The 20,039-nt window shown below is 32.5% G+C and overlaps 4 protein-coding genes across 4 annotated transcripts; 3 read left to right on the top strand and 1 right to left on the bottom strand.

Annotated features, from left to right (window-relative positions):
- The first annotated feature begins 99 nt into the window (after nucleotides 1-99).
- LOC106710899 (GATOR complex protein NPRL3) lies at nucleotides 100-7,046 on the top strand. The gene is made up of 11 exons (XM_045680862.1): nucleotides 100-551; nucleotides 643-855; nucleotides 1,104-1,198; nucleotides 1,375-1,591; nucleotides 2,286-2,440; nucleotides 3,092-3,223; nucleotides 3,473-3,637; nucleotides 4,296-4,482; nucleotides 4,649-5,291; nucleotides 5,639-5,844; nucleotides 6,778-7,046. The coding sequence occupies exons 1-11, from the start codon at nucleotides 353-355 to the stop codon at nucleotides 6,930-6,932; spliced, it is 2,367 nt and encodes a 788-aa protein (XP_045536818.1). The 5' UTR covers nucleotides 100-352; the 3' UTR covers nucleotides 6,933-7,046.
- Nucleotides 7,047-9,773: 2,727 nt separating this feature from the next.
- Nucleotides 9,774-11,778, top strand: LOC106710709 (motile sperm domain-containing protein 1). Its single transcript, XM_045680965.1, has 4 exons — nucleotides 9,774-9,962; nucleotides 10,030-10,193; nucleotides 10,395-10,561; nucleotides 11,359-11,778. The coding sequence occupies exons 1-4, from the start codon at nucleotides 9,842-9,844 to the stop codon at nucleotides 11,546-11,548; spliced, it is 642 nt and encodes a 213-aa protein (XP_045536921.1). The 5' UTR covers nucleotides 9,774-9,841; the 3' UTR covers nucleotides 11,549-11,778.
- A 2,275-nt stretch (nucleotides 11,779-14,053) lies between these two features.
- LOC106711078 (beta-1,4-galactosyltransferase 2) lies at nucleotides 14,054-15,506 on the bottom strand. Its single transcript, XM_014503308.2, has 4 exons — nucleotides 15,097-15,506; nucleotides 14,751-15,023; nucleotides 14,327-14,542; nucleotides 14,054-14,247 (listed from the first exon to the last, which is right to left on the bottom strand). The coding sequence occupies exons 1-4, from the start codon at nucleotides 15,429-15,431 to the stop codon at nucleotides 14,118-14,120; spliced, it is 954 nt and encodes a 317-aa protein (XP_014358794.2). The 5' UTR covers nucleotides 15,432-15,506; the 3' UTR covers nucleotides 14,054-14,117.
- Nucleotides 15,507-17,103: 1,597 nt separating this feature from the next.
- On the top strand, nucleotides 17,104-19,545 carry LOC106711034 (shootin-1). Its single transcript, XM_014503254.2, has 5 exons — nucleotides 17,104-17,425; nucleotides 17,949-18,172; nucleotides 18,374-18,587; nucleotides 18,693-18,838; nucleotides 18,971-19,545. Exons 1-5 carry the CDS (start codon nucleotides 17,237-17,239, stop codon nucleotides 19,182-19,184), a joined length of 987 nt encoding a protein of 328 aa, XP_014358740.2. The 5' UTR covers nucleotides 17,104-17,236; the 3' UTR covers nucleotides 19,185-19,545.
- The last annotated feature ends 494 nt before the right edge of the window (nucleotides 19,546-20,039 follow it).

The raw sequence follows: 20,039 nt of genomic DNA, 5'->3' as shown, positions 1-20,039 counted from the left end.
CATAATTTTTTTTCATAAAAACGATTTAATTTTTGCCCTAATTTTACTTTTTTCTTGATGTAAATATCTTAAAGTAAAATTTGACATTTAATATCAGTCACTATATTTTCATGTATTTTTCTTGTACGTCAAAGTAATTTTTCAACCTTCAATTTCCAAGAACAAGAGCTAATATTGAAGATTACCGAATCCGAAAGAAAAAGCGAAAAAAAAACATTATCCAACCCTGGTATAAAATGTATAAAATTTACATCGAAACCAAAAACATTCGATGTTATCGTAGCGAAACAACGTAATATCTTCTACTGCACTGAATTTTGTTTTGTTTACGGTTTGACTTATAAGTGTGATCATGGAAGTGAATCCTTTGAACATATTTTTCGTGAAATCGGACAGTAAAGGTGATAGACTCTTGTTTAGATATCCCTACAAGTTGGATAACAAAGATGAGAACACTCAGAAGAAATGTGGTCGTCACAATCCGTACGCAATTAACTGTACTGAAGATCTATTGCAAAATCCACAAACACAGACATCTAATGTCTACAAAGGTTTGTTTATTGATTAACTTTTTAAAAAGAGGTGGTTTAAAAGACATGCCCATTAAAGAATAAAAAATTTAGATTTTTATTTATATTTTAGGTCAACTCAGCGGTTTCACAGATGAAATGCTATCAACACTGTTTGCAGTGAAAGCTGAACTATGTAACAGGAAGTTTGAACTGAAAGTGAATGATGTAAGATTTGTCGGTCATCCAACTCTACTACCTTACAGAACAAACAAAGATGATACAGCTGCTATGATTCTTATAAACATTGTATTCGCTTTGCAAGCATCTGCAAGTCACTCTATAGGTTAGTTAATTAAAATTACTAGTCGTTACCTGTAACTTGTTCCACGTATAATAAAACATACAAGTTTTTTGTTTTCTCATGGAGATATTGAATAATTATCTAAAAAAAGTTAATTATCCTATAAAAACAACATTTATGGGATAAAAGGTAACATATGAAACTCTTCTATCAAATTAAATCAGAAATTAATTCAGGCATTGCAATTAATAAAATCTATTTTTTTTTACATGTTATCCTTTTATTTATAGTGAAATGCTATTATGATCTGAGTAAAAGATTAGGTAAAGCTTTGAGGCATGAAGAAAAAAGATGTTCCTATTTGACTGAAGAAATGAAAATAATGGTAAGAGTTTTATTTTAGAATATTCAGTAGAGATTTGTTACATTCTTTTCCAATAACTGTATGAGTGTGAGTTATGGTGTTTGTTTATTAACTAATGGCAACATAAGTTATTAATTATCAATATAACCTTCAGTTTTCACCTATCATCTGTCACAGTTACATATTTGTATTTTCAGTTGGCAACTCACGATGAAGTTTCAGCTTTGGAAAGTGAAGTGAATTCTAGAGAGAATGATGAGGAAGAGGAAAATTTACGTCACTCTGTCAGTTCGGCAACATACAGTAACGAAAATTGTGGTGATGGTAATCCTAAATCAGCATTTCACTTGATATTACAAAGAAGTTCATTAGCAAGGTCCATGAAAGCTGTATTTGAAGGTCTCAGTTCCACAGGTATAATTTGATTTAATATTCTGCTTTTATAATTATATTTATGTTTTTCCATCTTGGGCTAATGTTGTCCTCGATTGCTCTCTTTTTTCTTTATCTACTTTCTCTTTCTTAGTAATAATTTATTTAGCACTTCAAAAACAAGATAAGAAAGGGTAAAACTGTTGCTTAAGGTAGCAAAGCTATTTTAGCAGTTACAAAAGTTATACTATATCTATACTAACTACTAATTAAATTATTAAGAGGAAAGGTTTGGTTGTTTGTTTGTCTGCATTGATTAGGCTCGGAAACTACTGAACCAATATAAAAACTCTTTCACTATTGTGTAGTTACACTATACCCGGGTGACATAGGCTATATTTATTACTAGGTTTTTATAATTCCGCACAAACGAAGTTGAGGGCAACAGTTAGTATCAAAATAAAATTAGTATAATACAGTCAAAATCTGTTATAACGACATCGAAGGGACTACTCATATTGAGTAGTAAAAACCGATAGTTGTAACAACCGGTGACAGGTATTAATAGGAAAGATATGTATATAACATTCAGCCAGGACCTTTGATTTTGGTCAATTTAACCGGTATGTTGTTCTAAACGATGTCGCCATAAACGGTTTTGACTGTATATATTATTATAGTATATTTTATATAGGATAAGATGCATTTTTTCACAGTAATTTAATATTATTTGCAGGTATTGTACAAGTCCGTATAAACAATTGGGTACTGCTATCATTCTGTTTACCTCATAAAGCTCATCAAATACATAATAGAGGATTGGTAATTGAACCAGAATGTATTGACAAATGTCTGCAGAAACTAAGACCATATCATGGTATCTTACTTATGGTATGTATTATAATAATAAGTATTTTTGATGTTATATACTTCTCATACCTATGTGCTGTGTTCTAAATATTATATGCAATAACATTGTTTGTCTCTGGTTTACATAATGCCTGTACAGTAGGACAGTAGCGATGGTCTGTCATGAACTGTATTGGCTTACTAGCACTGGTTGGTGTTTACAATATGCCAGTTGTATGCCAGTACTGATTTTAAATGCTACTATCCGGCTGTACTGGAATAATGTAAACCTATTATGCTAATAGAGAAAGAACTCTATGATACTTCTACTCCTTTTTCACTAATCAAGTAGTTGTAACTGTAAGTCAGTTGCGTCACACCAGTGGAATTATACCCTTTGCATGTAGAAACATCTTACTAGTGTGTCTGGCCGCGCATTTAGTCTCTTAATTAAAACGAAATTACAGCCATCATCATGATGATTGATGATAGGGAGCCCTATGGAGGGTCGGAACAGTATGTACCACTCCTCCATACATCTCTATCAGCCGTCATATTTGAATTTACCCCCTTCTTACGCCTATCCTCTTTCACACAATCCATACTTTCTTTGGTCTTCATCTACCTTTATAACCATCAACATTCAATCTAAATTACAGCCATATAAATATTAAAATAAAAAAACTATTGTAGGTGGATCCAAATGAATTGTTAGCTTCAATTCCACTCGATGGAAGTCCAGCTTTATTAAGATTGATCAAGTTATATAGTCCTTTGAAGAGCCTACAGACTCTAGCTATTGAAGCTGACTTATCTTTTACACAGGTGAGTTTAATTAACAATATTCACACTATTTCAGAATCAAGATAATTACTTCCTATTAAAAAATGAACAAATCTGTATGTATTTTACATTAATTGCCTCAAACTCGCGTAACTTTACTTTCATATAAAAAAATGTCGCATGGAATGTGTTGACAATTATTAAATTGAGAAGATAAGACAGAAAAACAAGCTAGACATATTAATAGGAAGGTAAATAAAAAAAATCCCATGTTTAAATTCTTGTTTCCAGGTGTCTCAGTTAACAGGTCACCTGGTATACTGGGCGAAGGCCACGGTCATATATCCTTTGTGCGAAGGCAATGTGTATGTGGTCGCCCCTTGTGGTAACGTGAATATACACTCGCCGCTGCTAGATGAGTTTGCTAAGGAATTCCCGGGACTTTGCTTAGTGCAAGTATGATTCTTATTTAATTATACTTATAGTTGTTTTTTTTAAAGGTCGTCTAATTTTTAATGTATCTTATGTTATATTTGTTTGGATTTGGAAATACTCCTGTACCGTTCATGATATATAGTGCAGTTATTTTTATAATAATACTTATCTACTATCAATAATATTAATGTCAATGAAGAGTAATTTTAAAAAGAAATGGTGACTGAATGTGAACTGGTTGAATTGAAAATATGTATTGTGCAGTGTTTACAAAGTACAGTCATCATTATCAGCTCACTATACGTCCCCACTGAGGAGCTCGGAGCCTACCCTAACTTAGGGGTGACTAGTTCATAGTCAACCGCACTGGCCAAGTGCGGGTTGACTTCACACATATCTTTGAATTTCTTCTGAGATATGTGCAGCATCATGATGTTATCCTTCACCATAAGAGTGTCAGATAAATGTACATATGTAAATCGAAACTCGAAAAACACATTGGTACATGGCGGAATTCGAACCCAGGACCTGCAGATTACAAGTCAAGTGAACCCCTGAACCACACCCTGCTACAACTAAAATTGTGTTCTGCGCAACGACTCGCACGAAGTTAAGAGCTGGAACTATATTGGAATACTACTAAACCTGGTTGCTTAAAGTAGTGCGGTATCGTTTGCAGATGCTAAGTGAGTTCTCTCTGCCGGCTCCGCTGTGGTTCAAGGCGCGTGGTGTGGGCGGGGCTGGTGGGGGGTGTGGGGGTGGGGCGAGGCTGGCTCGTGTCGTGGCCTGGTTGCTGCGCCGCAAGCTGCTGCTGCAGCTACACACTTATGTCCACTTCAACTCGCCCAACTGGAATGACGATCCCGGTAACTTGTTTTTTGTGATTCTTCAACTGAAATGTCTAAATATCTTAATTTTTTATAATATGTTGTCGCTTATCTAGAGTTGAAGCGAAAGAACTTTAATTGAAGAAAATAAACCTTTTTTTAATTTGATTCATTTATTTTTAGAAATTAAATTTGTCTATTTCAGATGGTCAAGAGTATTATTGCGAGAAACATGACATTTACAATCAGTCGTGCAACATTTCGTTCTCTTCCCTCAATCAAATGCAACTGAACGTTCCGGGACCAGTTGAGCCGAGGGATAGTGCTAACACGTTCCCCGACTCCGACGAGGACTATCCTACCGAAAATAATCTTAACCAAACCGACTTCTCGCACACGAAACCGATCGTGATCGAATCCGAACATTCGAAACACGAAAAGTGTCATACGAACGATTCCGCTAATCATTCGTTCGACGATGGAATGGATGTCGTCGACGGTTTCGTTCCTAAACCGAACGGTGTGAACGGTTTTGGTCAAAACGATCAAAAGAAGCAACCAAACTCTGTCGATAGTGGTATATCGAATAATGTTAATGGAAATAAATTACATATGAATGGATCTATGGATGTAGATGACCATAAAGAAGATAAAAAAATGAATACTATGACGTCACGACTGTCAGATGCATCTTTGAAGGAGAAAGATGTCACAAATAATGTCGACTGTGATGAAAATATGATGGACTGTGATGTATCACCGAGACAGAAGAATTTAAATACTTTAACCAATGGCACAGATAAAAAGAACGGAGTTTCCCTTAATTTAAAACTACAAAATGAAATGAGGTTAGTTGGTATAACTTTTTTGTTTTATGTTCAGTATTTTTGATCCTTAACAAATAGACTTTCTAATTCCCTACAAATTTTATTCACACACATTTTAAAGACTAGTGTTTTTGAAGAAAAATTTCTCTTTAGTAACCTACTAGCTTTTGTCCGCGACTCCGTCGGTATTAAAAAAATACGTATTAAGTAGCCTATGTGTTCTAATAGACTATGTTATACATCTGTGACAATCATTAAGATCCGTTGAGCCGTTCCGGAGATACCTTCAAACAAATATCCATCTAAAGATTCGCATTTATAATATTAGTAAGATAAATAAGATTTTAATATGTTACGACATACGGCAGCTTCCAGCCGCCGACTGTGTGCGGGGGTGTGGGTGAGTGCGAGGCGGCGGGTGTGGGGGTGGGTGTGGGGGTGGTGCGGGGTGTATGTGGGGGGGACGAGTCTCCGCTGCACGCGTTCACACCGGCCGAGCGCGCCGCCCTCGCCGCACTCCCCGCCGCCAGCAACCCTGATGATCTGCTGCTGCTGGCAACACTGCATAAGAAGGGTAAGTGGAATACCATATATCTCCAAACTATTTTGGACAAGTGATCCCCTTTTCCAAAATGAACTGCTACCTCAGACCCCGATGGCCAAATTATCTATTTTTAAGATCAATCATTGTTATTATTATTCATTCTGACTTAGGTCAATAGAAGAAGACAGAGTGAGAATTAGCAATGCTTAAAGTTCAAGTTTAAGACCCTTTGGGGTCGATATTGAACCCTTTGGGAATCCCTGCTCTAAATCATAGACAAACTACAATTTACGCTCAAACTTGTAAATTCTTAAATATTTCATAATTAGACATTCTCTGTTTACTTAATTTACTTGATGATTTTAAACTTACTAATATTATAAATATGTATGTATGGATGGATGGATGGATGTTTATTAGAATATATCTACAGAATGGCTTAACGGATCTAAATGATATTTACATAGATGCAGAACATAGTCTGGAAGAAAACATAGGCAACTATGTTTTTGGCGCAGACATAGTCGCGAACGACAGCTAGTACTGTATAGATATGAAGTTGTTACATATAAAGTAAACTAGCTGTCGCCCGCGACTCCGTCCGCGCGGTTCGTAGATTTACCATAGCAGCGCCATCTATTGATTACTTACTCAACCCAGTCGAAAGGTATCGACATCTGTTAGAATCATTTGGAGTTAACAGATAATTGTGACTGTCAAATAATAACAGACAAATAATTAGCAATAAATTAAAATTGCGACTATAATTTGAGATTTAAACTATCCTATCTCTCAAGTTGGATCGAACTGCACATGGTGTGCGAATTTTATTATAATCGGTTAAGTGGTTTAGGAGTCCATTGAGTACAAACATTGTGACACGAGATTTATATATATTAAGATTAAACAGTATTTATCGCTTAATATTACATTTATATTAATCTATAATATTTAATTTATTAGGTTATTTCCGCGGTGAAACACATTTAGAAGAGATAATGTTTATGGAGAACGTAACTCGGTCACAGTTGATGCAACTGCTGGATAAGTTCAAAGGTGTTCTTATAACCTTCGAGACTGAGGACCCCGCTGTCGCTATGTTGTACCCGTACCAGTAATGTTACCCAAATAATATTATTTTATAGCATTAAACTAAAATTAAACATCAAAATAATTGTTTTTTATTATATATGCTCAACTTCTAATGGTCCTAATTAGATATGGTTTGGATTTTTGCGGAAACTCACAATAAGCTTTTGATGAAATATGTTTAAAATAACTTGAATTATAAAGTTATTTATGAGTTATACTAAAAAATATGTTACCGAAAAATTTTATTTAATCTTTTATATCTTTGTCTAAATATCACAACATTTATTTATACCAAAGTTTTTTCTAATTCCATAAAATGTGAACCTAAAAATATATGTCACTATTTCTCAGTATTATCTATTTATTTAAATTCATGATAATGGTCAATATAAAATAAATATGTATTCTTACATAATAAAATATTTTTATCGATCCTCCTTTCTAGTTATATATGGAATAAATTATAATTTATTCCATCTTTATCGAAATACGTATGTATTTTTTTCTTTTAGTATCTTTAGGGCCTGATTGACAATGTCCATATAAGTCCTGAATAAGTTACTTGGAACTAATTTGTCAAAGTCGTTGGCGTTTAACAAAATCCAAAAAAGCTGTGAAACGTAAGTTATTTATATTGACAGGAAGTATTATGTACCAGTTAATTTTTTTGTTAGTTATCCAGCACTTTCTTTGGACATTATGAAACAGGCCCTTAATGTAAAATTGTAGCATATATCATATACTGTGATGTAACTAGATTAGAGTGATTATTGTAAATTACTGTGATTTTTCACCCGAGACACTTGTATAAAATGTTATTGCATGATTAACTGTAGGTTTCCGAGACTAAAAACATGTTGTCTTATGAAGAAGATAATGACAGTGATGACGATATGTTTTCAGAGATAACAATATATTTTAAACAAAGATTTTGGTCTCAGAAACTCACGATAAACTTCACAGTTATGGTTTATTTTAACTCATATACAATATAGGGTTGAAGAAATTGTTAAAATATATAATATTTGTTTTCAGAGGTGGGCACAGTTAATCGAAAAGTTAACTTCGTTAATCGTTAATTCGTTAATTAAAAAGTTAACTTCGTTAATCGTTAAAACGTTACTTTCTCGAAAATTTAACGCAAGTTAAAGTTAATCGTTACAGTTAACCATACCAAAATTATACTGCTTTTGGTGTCGAGAGAAATAGGTAAAACAAGTGGAAAGAAGATCTTTTGATGACTTTTGATAATATGCACGAATTGCACACACTTTTGTAATTAAATTTAATTTACAATTTCACACTAATTAATTAAGTTATATATTCCCTAAAACATTAATTCGATCTTTGAAGTATGAATGCAGTAAAGTGTTTTCGAACCTTCTTTTGATTTTGCCCTGTTGTTCACGTCTTACCCAGATGCTCTAATGCAGTGTTTCCCAAGGTGGGGCGTACGCCCCACCTGGGGGACATTTGGATTTAGAGGGGGGAAATTTGGAGATTTAAAAACTTAAGGCTACATGCTTACAATGATAGCCAGTGCTAAAAAGTACATAAAAACGTTTTAGTGACAAAAATCCGTTGCATTTAAACTATTTATATGTGTTTTCGTGTTTAAAAATGTTAAATGAAATGGATCTAGTCAGCCAAAAGTAGTATTTAATTATTTCTTCAATTATTTATTTCATTGTAAATTTAGGCCTCGAGAGAAATTTAATTCCAAACAAAATTCATAAGGGGGCAATAGTCATGTTCATCCTGAAAAATGGGACATGGATCCAAAAAGGTTGGGAAACACTGCTCTAATGCATCACACTTGCACGCGATCTTCACATGTATCCATTATCAACTCATTCGTTCACCACTCAACTTGCTGACAGTCGCCGAACATAACTGAACTGACGAGCGTGGCGTGGCGCATTATTTAAACAAAATAACACCACGTTTCCAAGTTTCTAATGTAACGATTAACGGACTAAATTAACGGAAGTTGCGTTTAACGGAAGTTAACAAAGCGTTAACAATTTTTAAAGTTAACTTAAAAGTTAATCCGTTAAGCAAAATGTTAACTTCGTTAATTAACGATTAACGGATTAACGAGTTAATGCCCACCTTTGTTTGTTTTGTATAAACTCATTCAGGTTTTACATGTGTATCTAATTTACTTAGTTCTTCAAGATAAGAAAAATAAAACCTAATTGACCATCTTTTACTTTTTAATAGTGGGGAATAAATATTCATATACAAATTGCCGTAAAATACAGATTGGTCAACAGTCACTCTTCTAGATTTAGTTATTTAATCTCATTTGTATAATTCCTTAATGGATATAAAAAATTCCTACATACTTCTACATGTTAAGAATTATATTTATTAATTACATATTCGAAAATTGTTTTATTGATTTTATCCGTTCTACTTATGATTCCCAATTGTCAAAATAATGTTACAATAAAGTAGATCTAAAACTTGATCACTTCCACTTTCAGCACTTTTAAACTAACTTACCCTCCGGAAGCTTCATTTTCAACAGTATCAGTATTTCATGAAAGAATATTATTGGCTAAAACACCATTGAGTTTTCTATCTATTATTTGAGACAAAGGATAGGTCCATATTGCATGGCAGCCTGTAAAACTTTTTAAATTTTTGTTTGAAAGTTGATTTTACATTATTTTTATGAAGATTTTACACGAAAAGTGATTTGAAAATTAAAAAAAGGATTTGTTTAATAGCAGTTTGTTCATACAACAGTTATAAACAGCTGCAGCAAATAGAAATAACAGTTTCGATATAACCAACATTTACAAAAGAGGGCAGCTCTATTCGTCAAAACCAGTTGTCAAAGATGAAATGTCAAATATTGTGTTGCGAGATGCGAAACAATTGAAATTATTGTGGAATTTTTACTTTGTCTCCATCAGTTAAATTAAAAATGAAGAATTTTCCAGTATTTGTATTCCCTGTGTCATTAGAATTCTATTTAAATGCAAGGCATACACACAAACAATTATTGACAGTGTACAATCCGTACGATTTCTCAGTTAATTTTAAAGGTACATTCTAAACATTCAATCTTATTTATCCATATGGTTCTAGTAAATAATAGCGTGTTATTTTCAGTGTTATGTACTTCCCCAAATAAGTTCACCGTGATAGATCCAGAAGGAGTTATAGCGCCACAAAGTTGTATAGATATAGTTGTTCGATACACGCAGCCTTCTCTCGCTCATTGTAATGTAACTGAGAAATTCAGGATAACAATGTATGATAGAAATACTCAGCAGGTAAGTGTACTAGTTACTTTGAAACAATATTTTTTACTGAAGTTAATTTCTAAATTAAATAATTTTCTGGATTACCCATGTTTATTTTTTTTATATTTAATATTTCTGCTTCCTATGTTTTATATGTACCACCATATACATGTACAATTCAGAAATTTTATCTAGCATAATTAAATGAATTATATATGTACACATAAACAGGCTCTGGGTAAAAGAGACATTCCTACAAAATTAATAGAAGGTGAACCACTTAATACTACCCAAGAAAGTTTTGGAGACAATTTCCATCCAATAACCACCAAAACGCAAGTGATCAGGCCACCAGAGGAACACGGGAAGACAACTTGTAATCATCCTTCACACCACAGGTATGTTGCTCAAGTACTTGATCCTGTTTATTTTTTTGAATTCCTCATTACTATTTTTTTTATTTGATTTTATAACTTTTGAAAACTGATTGGATATTAAGATTTATATTTTAATTTACTTTGTGTAAATGAAATGTTCAAGAAACATGCCTGTATGTGAATAAATAATAATCTTGTGAAACATTTAAATACAGTAGATAAATAACTTAGGAGATTAGTGATTTTGAACAAACAAAAAAAACTTAGTGCAGAACGGTTTGTTGTGTTAAGTGCCATAATATAGTGAGGTTATTGAGGATATTAAAACATGATCTTCAAGGTGACATTTGTAAATGTAGTATTGCACAGAATTTGATATAAAAATATGCAGTCACAATATTATAACTTTGTAATATTAGTTCTTTTTATTTTGTTTTCACTTTATGTCTCATTTGCAATTCATTAAATAGATATGTAAATTTTGTGATAAGTAATATATAATAATAACAACTTGCAATTTTATCATGTATATATTACAATGACAGCACCGAATATTAGCCACATCATTGATTATAAAAGACGAAAACAAATTTATGTCAAAATTGCTTTGGTAATAATAATAATGATAAACTGAATATAATTCATACTCAGTGATCTCTTACTTATTAATTAAAAATAGCTTTGTGCACTTCTGTCCACAGTATCTTTACCTGTATCCAATCAGGTTAATATGATTGCACAATTTCATTAAAAAGTGGTACAAAGTAAATTCACATATTTTTATGTTTTGGATTTTCAAACTTAAATCTTGTTTTCAGAGAGCAACAGCCTATAAATGTTGTTGCGGTTGCAGTTAGCATTTGTTGTATAGCTGCATTATTACTACCCACCCATCCTGAGAATATAACTCCATCACAACTGCCGGACTGGCTCCACATTGGTTCTAATCTTAAATTAGTATTTTCCTTTGTATTGGGCTTGGTAAGTATGCTAGTATTACGACCGTAATTTTTATTTTTTTATTCCATCCCAAAGTATCCGTGCAGGTTTGCAATAAAAGATAACAAATAAGTTACATTTATGTAACACATATATCACATACATTTTTTAAAGTTTTATTGGTTTTTAAGTAATTTTAATGTGTGATTAAAAAAAGCATTTTGCCATATGACATATATTGTTAGGATTGAGATCTTATTGACTTATTAACTACATGTGCAATGTACATTATGTACACACTCATTTACTTATCAAAACTATTCACTAAAAATTTAACATCACATGTTGTCTTCAAAGGCAACTTGTGTATTAGACATAAACATTTGTCATCATCCATATACTTTTTCCTCTATATATTTATCACTCATAGAATAAAAAAATTAATATTTAGTATTCCATATTATAAATATGTAATATTGTTTTTACACCACAATTAGATTTGGAATATAACCTCTCCATTTTCAATACAAATAAAATTCGATCATAAAATTATTATATTTTATAGTATGTAAAAGGTAATAAGGTTGTAATGTTTAAATCTCCATGAATACATGACAATATTATGCGTACAGTTTTGTGTGGTTATCTCACTTCTGCATTTTGTTATTTTACGTATCTGGTCATTAAGTGATTGTGTTTTCCTAAAAATTTAATTTAATATTTTACTCTATTATAGATTAGATTTTTTTCTATGAACACTTTGGTACTTTTGGAAATTGGTTATATGGTGCTAAATTGAACTTAGTTTTATTGGAAAAGGTGTGATATTTTTTTTTTAGTATTTGTATTAAACAAAATAATTTATGTCTGTGTTTTTTTTTAAGTTATTAAGGGCCAAGAAACTTAATTGTAAATACATTTTTTTATATATAAATGTAGTTTTATACAATGTGTATTAACAGCTTTATAAGCTTTGTTCTACAATGTATTCCTTTATTGTATTTTTTCAATATAACATGTAATTTGAATGATGATATTGACATGACTAAAAAATTACTGTTTATACATTTTATTGAATATTTTTTTTTATTTCTCACCATAAAAAAACTTTTAATGGCAGACTAAACTACAAAATTACTAATTGAAATGGTACTGGTCCATAACAAAAAATATTTTCATTAAGGATTTTAACTACAGTCAAAACCGTTTATGGCGACATCGTTTAGAACAACATACCGGTTAAATTGACCAAAATCAAAGGTCCTGGCTGAATGTTATATACATATCTTTCCTATTAATACCTGTCACCGGTTGTTACAACTATCGGTTTTTACGACTCAATATGAGTAGTCCCTTCGATGTCGTTATAACAGATTTTGACTGTATTTGTTTTAAGAACGAAAAAATATAACGTCAACTATTGGTAAATATTTATGTCATTACACTATATAAATAGAATAAATAAAACCATCCACCTTTCCTTAAGTATTCAATATTATGCTATGTAGATTGTACATATTAGGTTAAAAAATGGATGTACATTTTTTTAAACCTGTATAATGGGACCATTTATTGTAAATTTCTGATCATACCAAATATATCCTTTATCAATATTAAGTTGTTTCATTTCAACATTACCCAGGATATATTGGTTAAAGTCGTGAATTCTCTATATATTGAGAAAGAAACCTAGGAATGTTGGTTCTCAAAAATTAATCAGGAATTAAATAAATTGCTAAAAATAACTGAGGAATAAAATAGCCTCGATAGATAGCTAATAGAAAATACTTGTTTATTAGGAATCATATTCAATTAAATCGTAATTTTAAACTCGGTTAAAATTACTCTGTTGATCCTCTTTTGGTTAAAGGTTAAGGAAATGATGAAAAATTTTCTTAAAAATTGTTAATAATTTATTTTATCAATTCCATGGCAAAGTTTAACTTTGAATATATATTACGTTGAAGACACAAGGAACTATTTAATTATATAATTCACTTTACAACAAATTCAAACAGAACAAAAAGGGGACGGTGCATACACCAGGTCTAATGCTAGCATATTAATCATACATTCTACAGTAAATTGTGATTTAAATGACAACATTTTCGATTAACACAAAGAATAGAGAGCTGCAATCACATTATTAATATTTCTCAAATATTCTTATTAGTAAATTATTTATTACTGTTCACAAAAGTGCTTTATTGTCACTTTTCATACAAATACCTTGGGTTTTTGACACCAAAATCTCTGTATATAACATATTATCTTTAACAATATTTTTTAAACAGAGATTTTTCTCAGAAACCCACTTTAGCATACATCACAAGTAGGTTTATCACCACTAAACTAGTTTCTACAATCAACTAGCACAAGATATTAATGTAACTATGATATATTTTACGATATGTTATAAAGCCCTATTAACTTATCAATAATTTGTTAGCTCTTACATAATACTTCAGGAACATGTTAAGGCTGATATTTGGTTTATTTATAACAAATAAAATATGCAATAACAGAAACATATTGTTAATAAATCTAATGTTTGTAAATGGCAATATTGGCAGGTATTTTTTCTAGGTGTTTATGATATTTTATCAACTAATATATATTTTTTTTGGTATAAGATATGCTACAAGTCAACCATGATATGAGTAAATAATGGATGGAGTACAGTTGCTACTTCTGTATATTTTAAAGAGTTCAATCCATCTTCGGCCATACCTTTTCTTGTAAAGAAGATTTTCCGATTTTTAGTATACCTAAAATTAGTATAATACATTACAAATAATTTTATTTAATGATCACCTTTTATTTTTATTTTATAAAAAAGTTGCTTACCAACTTCCCTGGTGTCCATTTGTTATCTTGTGGTATTCACTAATTTGAGGCTCGAATTGACATATTTTCAACATCAGTGATTCAATACGAGCAAAAAAGTCAAAATCTTCACCACTCACACCAAAATATTTATTGCTCATTCCATTTATAGTTTTAAATTGTTTCGCCATTATAGATGTGGCACCACCAAGGAGGTTTAAATATGGCAAAATATATCTAAAATATATGTAAGAAAATTAATTAAAACTTGGAAATAATGTACTATACTGTAATAATGTTTTTCTATGATTTATATGAAAATTCATAGCAATTAAAGCTGTCTGTTGCAAAAATATGCAAATGTCATGAGATTTATGTACAAATTGTAGTATTCCAATATATTTTTTTGGACAAAAAATATGATTTATACTAAATGGTTCTTCACCTAAATTTATTATAGCTGCCTAACATGTGCCTAGGGTATTTAGTGCATGCGTAAATATTAGCAGGCTTTAATGGCAGCAAGTCAACATCATGTAATATGAGACATGGGTATCCAGCGTTCATGGCAGCTATAGCACCAATATTTATCAACTTAGCCCTGTTGAATGGTTGGGAATCCAGCTGCTCAACAACATATATGCGATAGTGGACATGTTGACGACGCAAGAACGAATGCATATACACCAAAAAACTTCGTAATTGTTCGGCTCTGTCCCTGTATTTATTGAATATGTTAAGATTATTATTAACAAGAATATCGCTAATATAAAAATGTTTGTTTTAAATACCGATAAGGAACGATGATCGCTGTACTAAATAGCGCTTTACATTCCGGAGGTGCATATTCTCCGCCTTCCTTTATCCTGTATCCTTCATTCAAATCGCCGTCTATTATCGTAGCAGGCACTGTTGTATCGTCATATATTATATCATGATAGTCGCAGTCAACTATTGCGGTGCTGGTGTAATTTTCTGCGGTTTCTTCGTGCAGTGAGCTAATAATATTCTGTTTCTCTATAATTTCGTATGAGCGTCGTGTTTTTATAGCAGGTTGAAGTAATAAAATTAACACTGCGGTAAAACACACTAAATAAAAAATCTTCTTTTTTGATGCATAACGCATGACAATTTATAATTATTTTGATTGAAGACGAGTCATAAAAGCTATCTTTATTGATCAGCTGATTATACCCGTGCAAAACATTTTGCCGCAGTAATTTGACGGCTCACGACTGTGACATTACGTCACATCCCACATCGTAACGAATAGTGCTGTCCCTATTCGTTAAATGTAATAGTTGTCATAACTAACTGTGGACAATTGTTTGTATTGTAATAAATAAAAAAAAATCTTATTTTCATACAACAAAAAAATAGAAACTCGGTATGGTTATTGTTAAATAATCACATTTTACTGTAATATTCTTAATTCCTGCAACTTAAAGGAACATTAGGGTGATTTATATTATAAAGCTACCCTACAACAAATAATTATTTGACAAAGACGTTAAACGACGTAAATATAACAAAAATGTGATAACGTACCGGGAGTAATTTATCCCGGCTTCATTAAATTTAAACCTGGCGTGTAATTTGAAATAATATGAAAATGACATTGAAAGGCGAAAAAGAAACAAACAGTGACAACGAAAATGACAGAGAAAATAAGTGCTCATTGATGAATGATACAATTGAAGCTGTACGGAAATGTTCCAGAGATGATTTACTTAATGTCTCATGGGAGCCTAATTTAGATGTTCATAAAGATAGCGAGAGCAATATTTCTCTTCCTTTTGTAAGTATTATGATGACAGATCAAAGTAGAGTTGATTCCTCTACTCAAACTGATCCTTTAGTATCTCAAATCAATTGTAGTGTTGTGGATGTAAACTTGTCCATTGGTAAAGAATTTAATTACGAAGATTCGATTTGCAATGAGAAAACGGACTCGAATTTAGTAAGCAGACGTTACAGAAAAAAATCATTCGAAGACAACGAGGATGTTCGACCCTCGAAGAAAATAAAATGTTCAAAACAAAATACAAGCTATGTGACGGATTATTTGACGGAAAATAAGTCATTTAAATCATCAGACTCATCGAGCAGATTGTCGTCGGATTCAGAAGCATCGTTTAAATCTGTAAACAGCAACAGCTCGTATAAGATACGCAAAAGAAGATTGAAATCTGAGACAAGTTTACTTAGAGACGCATTGCACAGAGCAAGAAAGAATATCAGTAATTGTAAGTAATGTGTCTCAACATAAGTCTTAATTTATATAATAAATAATTAAATATTTATTTTTTTGAAAAAAACGAACTGTCGTTCATTCGACAAATTGGAAATAAGTCATTTAGGTTTAGCAGGTCCAATATTAGATTTAAGCTTTATCAAATTATCTTTTGCAAAAAAATAATGCATCAAATCCATGGCCATAACATAGAAAGATTATTCTTAATAGGTAAAAACTGGAATCGAACTCACGACCGCACCATCGAAAGTGATTTTAAACTATCAGTTCCTGTTGTGAAATATTTAAAATTGCAAACATAAATCCAATCAGATACCTTTAATAGCGGAATTACATACGGATAAAAAAAATATACAGTAGAATGTAGACTAAAATGAGAAGTACTAAAGTAGACACAATTATCTGGTTATAAAGTTGAAATTAAAACATTAACGGTAAAATTAATGTTGTGATTACAACTTCATTTGTTTTCTTTATTTAACACATAAAAAAAAATATTAAAAGGTTAAAAGATCATTTTAAGTGATACATCATACGTGCGGTAATTTCATAACACGACAGTCGTGTGGAGATAAATTTAGAGAAATGACATCATTCGCTTTCAAAACCTAACGTCCACAATGCGAATCAAGTTTAAACGAGAATGTTGTTGCTCGTGTTTGAAAACATAAAGTAAAATGTGTGCTAAAAATGGGAATGTTGTGTTGGATGTGGAAATAGAATGTAATTTGGAGCCAGGGATGCTAAATGAGGTGAATTGGTTCGTTTTCACAGGCGAGACACCGCGCAGAGATAAAGGAAATCGACGAGTGAACCGCGCGAAGTCATGGCGTATTTTGGATATTTGTACATGGCTTGGACGGAAGGTAAGGTGATGAGATTAATGTTTGCTAGTATCCACTTTATTCTCTATTCCCTAGGTTTTTTAATTTTTAGTTCGCATATACCACTTATGTGACAAGAACAATAAAGTCTTTTATTCCAATTGATTATGAAAATATAATGGACATTAATAACAAGTGATTTAAAAATAATTTGTTTTATAATAAAAAGGTGGTATTCTGATAATACTATGTAATGTAAACAAAGCTAGTATCAATCTGAGGTGGTCTTACTATACTCTTAGTAAAGATGTCAGATACTCGTATTTATGTCTTTCTATAGGTTTCTTAGGTCTACTAAGAAAATTATTTACTTCGTATTAGCCGAAATCAATATTCGTCATCATTATCTTTGACAAAACAGAGATAGCAATATGTTTGAAATGGGGATTTTGATCGCAGTAACCCACGACTAAAGATCGATCAGTCCCATACAAAATAATAAAAACAATTTCGAATCGATCTCAAGGATAATGTGATTTCACCGGCCACCGGTAAAACTTTTCAGGGCTACCAATCCATAACTGGTCTTTACTCCGAGATGCTTCAAGAGCCTAGACCTTGCAGCAGGGACTGTGGAGGCAGTTTTGTGGTGGAAGAAGTTAAAGAGTTAAGAAAGTTTGTTGAAGAACTGAATACGAAACAGTCACGGCTGTCTCTAGAGAACGAGGAGCTTCACGAGAGAGTGAAGAAGATGACCATCAAAATCGATGAATTGGAGAATAAGCTAAGGTAACAAGTAAAATACACTTGCCAGTTATCGCTTAAATATCGCTTACAGTCGGTTACCGTAAATAATAGGTGCTGCGCTTCTTTTTGTGTTTTTCAAATCTATTTATAAGGGCTAATTGATTTAATCCGCAGTGTCTAAAAGCAGAAAATAGGCGTTATTTCTGAACACATTATTTTCAGTGGTAATGTCATTATTTACAGCAAGCAGCAAGAAGCAAAGCAAACAGTTCCAGTGAAGGGTGCTCCGCCGCCGCCGCCCCCGCCACCTCCTCCGCCGCCCCCCGCCACAGTGACCAAGCTGCCGGTGCGCTCCAACACACTCCCGCGCTGTGGCTCTGCGCCGCCCAGGATCGCCGCGCCACGCCTCACCATCACACCGGAGGATATTGCCAATGTCAAGCTCCGGAAAGCCAAGGTTAATAATTACTTGGTGGTAATAAGTCACTTACCGTAATCCTTAGACATTCAATATAATCCCTTATAACAACTTTTTATTGATAATCATAATTATTTGGCACAGGATAACCCGGTGAAGTGTAAGCCGATCCCTAAAGAGAGTCAGCCCCTCGTCACTAAAGACATGCTACAGTCAACGCGCGCGAAGCTCGGCCGATCCCGGCCCGTCGCTTCTTCTACGCCAAAACAACAGCTCACGGAACTTGAGAAGTATTTTGTCGCTTCTAATATTTTAGATATCTTTTGACTCTAAAATTATATAATTCAATAACCCTAACAGTTAAGACCAATTAATTTTGTAGACACTTAATGAAGTTATCATTTCTTTGATTGTGTTTACAGATGTTTGTTGCAAGAAACATCAGTGACGTCACTGTTCCGGCGGCGCGCGTCTCGCGGCTCGTTCCGTAGCGCGGAGGAGCTGCGCGTGCGGCCGTACCCCGCGCGCTCCCCGCGCTCCCCGCGCTCCCCGCACTCGCCGCGCGCCAACTCCCTGTCGCGCGCCGCCACCATCGCGCCAATCAAATTCCCGCTATTAATTACAAATAATGAATGAAACTGACAATGTCTTTATGGGATTGTCAAATCCACGAACTTGTGGATGCGCTAATTAAAAGCTAACAAGACGATTTTCAAATGTGATTATTTCCGTTAATCAATATTTTCACTACAATTCTCTGTCTGTTTTCTATTTCTATATGTAATATTTATCATATTTTATGAAGAAGTTTTATGGCCAGATGTTTTATAGAACGTAATTAGCTCGATTTCGCCTTTTAAATGTTTAAAAACTTTTTGTTGTCTTTCCAAATTATGTATGTTATTAAAACGTATTGTGACAACGTTAATAGTAATTAACATATTTTTTTTAACATATTTGCAACTTGCATGCGTCAAACATTAAATACCTTAAAGAAACATATAAGCAGAACGTGAGTAACCCATAATCATGAGTTTTTGTTTAAATTAATAACACTGTCAATGAAGAATTTTGTTTTAGTTTTGGAGGATACCAAGTCAAAAAAAGACAATTTTATGGGGATGGCAAGCATACACAGATTGGGATCCATGAAGAAAAAACCCAATCCACTTCATCATACTAAGTGATAGTATGATGAAGTGGATGTTGTACTTTTCTTAAATTTTATGAGGATCAAAAGGTTCTATTTGAACATCTTTGATAACAGTATAATTTTTTTAAGTAAATAAATTTTATTTTCTAAAGTTGAAACCAATAAAATCTTCCCGTAATCATATTTGTTTCATACTTATACTTATAAATAGTAAAGAATTAATATTTTGGACTTCATGGACATTCCGGGTTTTGTTATAAACTTTGAGATACTTTATTGTATATTATGCATTTATTTTCAATAAACTTGATTTTTTAAATTATTCTAGTTGTTATTTG

Source organism: Papilio machaon, chromosome 14 (genome assembly GCF_912999745.1).
Source record: "Papilio machaon chromosome 14, ilPapMach1.1, whole genome shotgun sequence".
Lineage (NCBI taxonomy): Eukaryota > Metazoa > Arthropoda > Insecta > Lepidoptera > Papilionidae > Papilio > Papilio machaon.
Note: the sequence above shows the minus strand (reverse complement) of the source record. Positions and strands in the feature narration are given on the sequence as shown.

Coding starts and splice junctions, on each gene's coding strand:
- LOC106710899 (XM_045680862.1), top strand. CDS start 353: ATGGAAGTGAATCCTTTGAACATATTTTTCGTGAAATCGGACAGTAAA. Junction 1,199..1,374: donor CTGAAGAAATGAAAATAATG/GTAAGAGTTTTA, acceptor TTGTATTTTCAG/TTGGCAACTCACGATGAAGT. Junction 5,845..6,777: donor GGCAACACTGCATAAGAAGG/GTAAGTGGAATA, acceptor TTAATTTATTAG/GTTATTTCCGCGGTGAAACA.
- LOC106710709 (XM_045680965.1), top strand. CDS start 9,842: ATGAAGAATTTTCCAGTATTTGTATTCCCTGTGTCATTAGAATTCTAT. Junction 9,963..10,029: donor TTTCTCAGTTAATTTTAAAG/GTACATTCTAAA, acceptor TGTTATTTTCAG/TGTTATGTACTTCCCCAAAT. Junction 10,194..10,394: donor ATGATAGAAATACTCAGCAG/GTAAGTGTACTA, acceptor ACACATAAACAG/GCTCTGGGTAAAAGAGACAT.
- LOC106711078 (XM_014503308.2), bottom strand. CDS start 15,431: ATGCGTTATGCATCAAAAAAGAAGATTTTTTATTTAGTGTGTTTTACC. Junction 14,543..14,750: donor GGCAGCTATAATAAATTTAG/GTGAAGAACCAT, acceptor CATATATTTTAG/ATATATTTTGCCATATTTAA. Junction 14,248..14,326: donor AATGGACACCAGGGAAGTTG/GTAAGCAACTTT, acceptor TACTAATTTTAG/GTATACTAAAAATCGGAAAA.
- LOC106711034 (XM_014503254.2), top strand. CDS start 17,237: ATGTGTGCTAAAAATGGGAATGTTGTGTTGGATGTGGAAATAGAATGT. Junction 17,426..17,948: donor GTACATGGCTTGGACGGAAG/GTAAGGTGATGA, acceptor AAAACTTTTCAG/GGCTACCAATCCATAACTGG. Junction 18,173..18,373: donor GAATTGGAGAATAAGCTAAG/GTAACAAGTAAA, acceptor CATTATTTACAG/CAAGCAGCAAGAAGCAAAGC.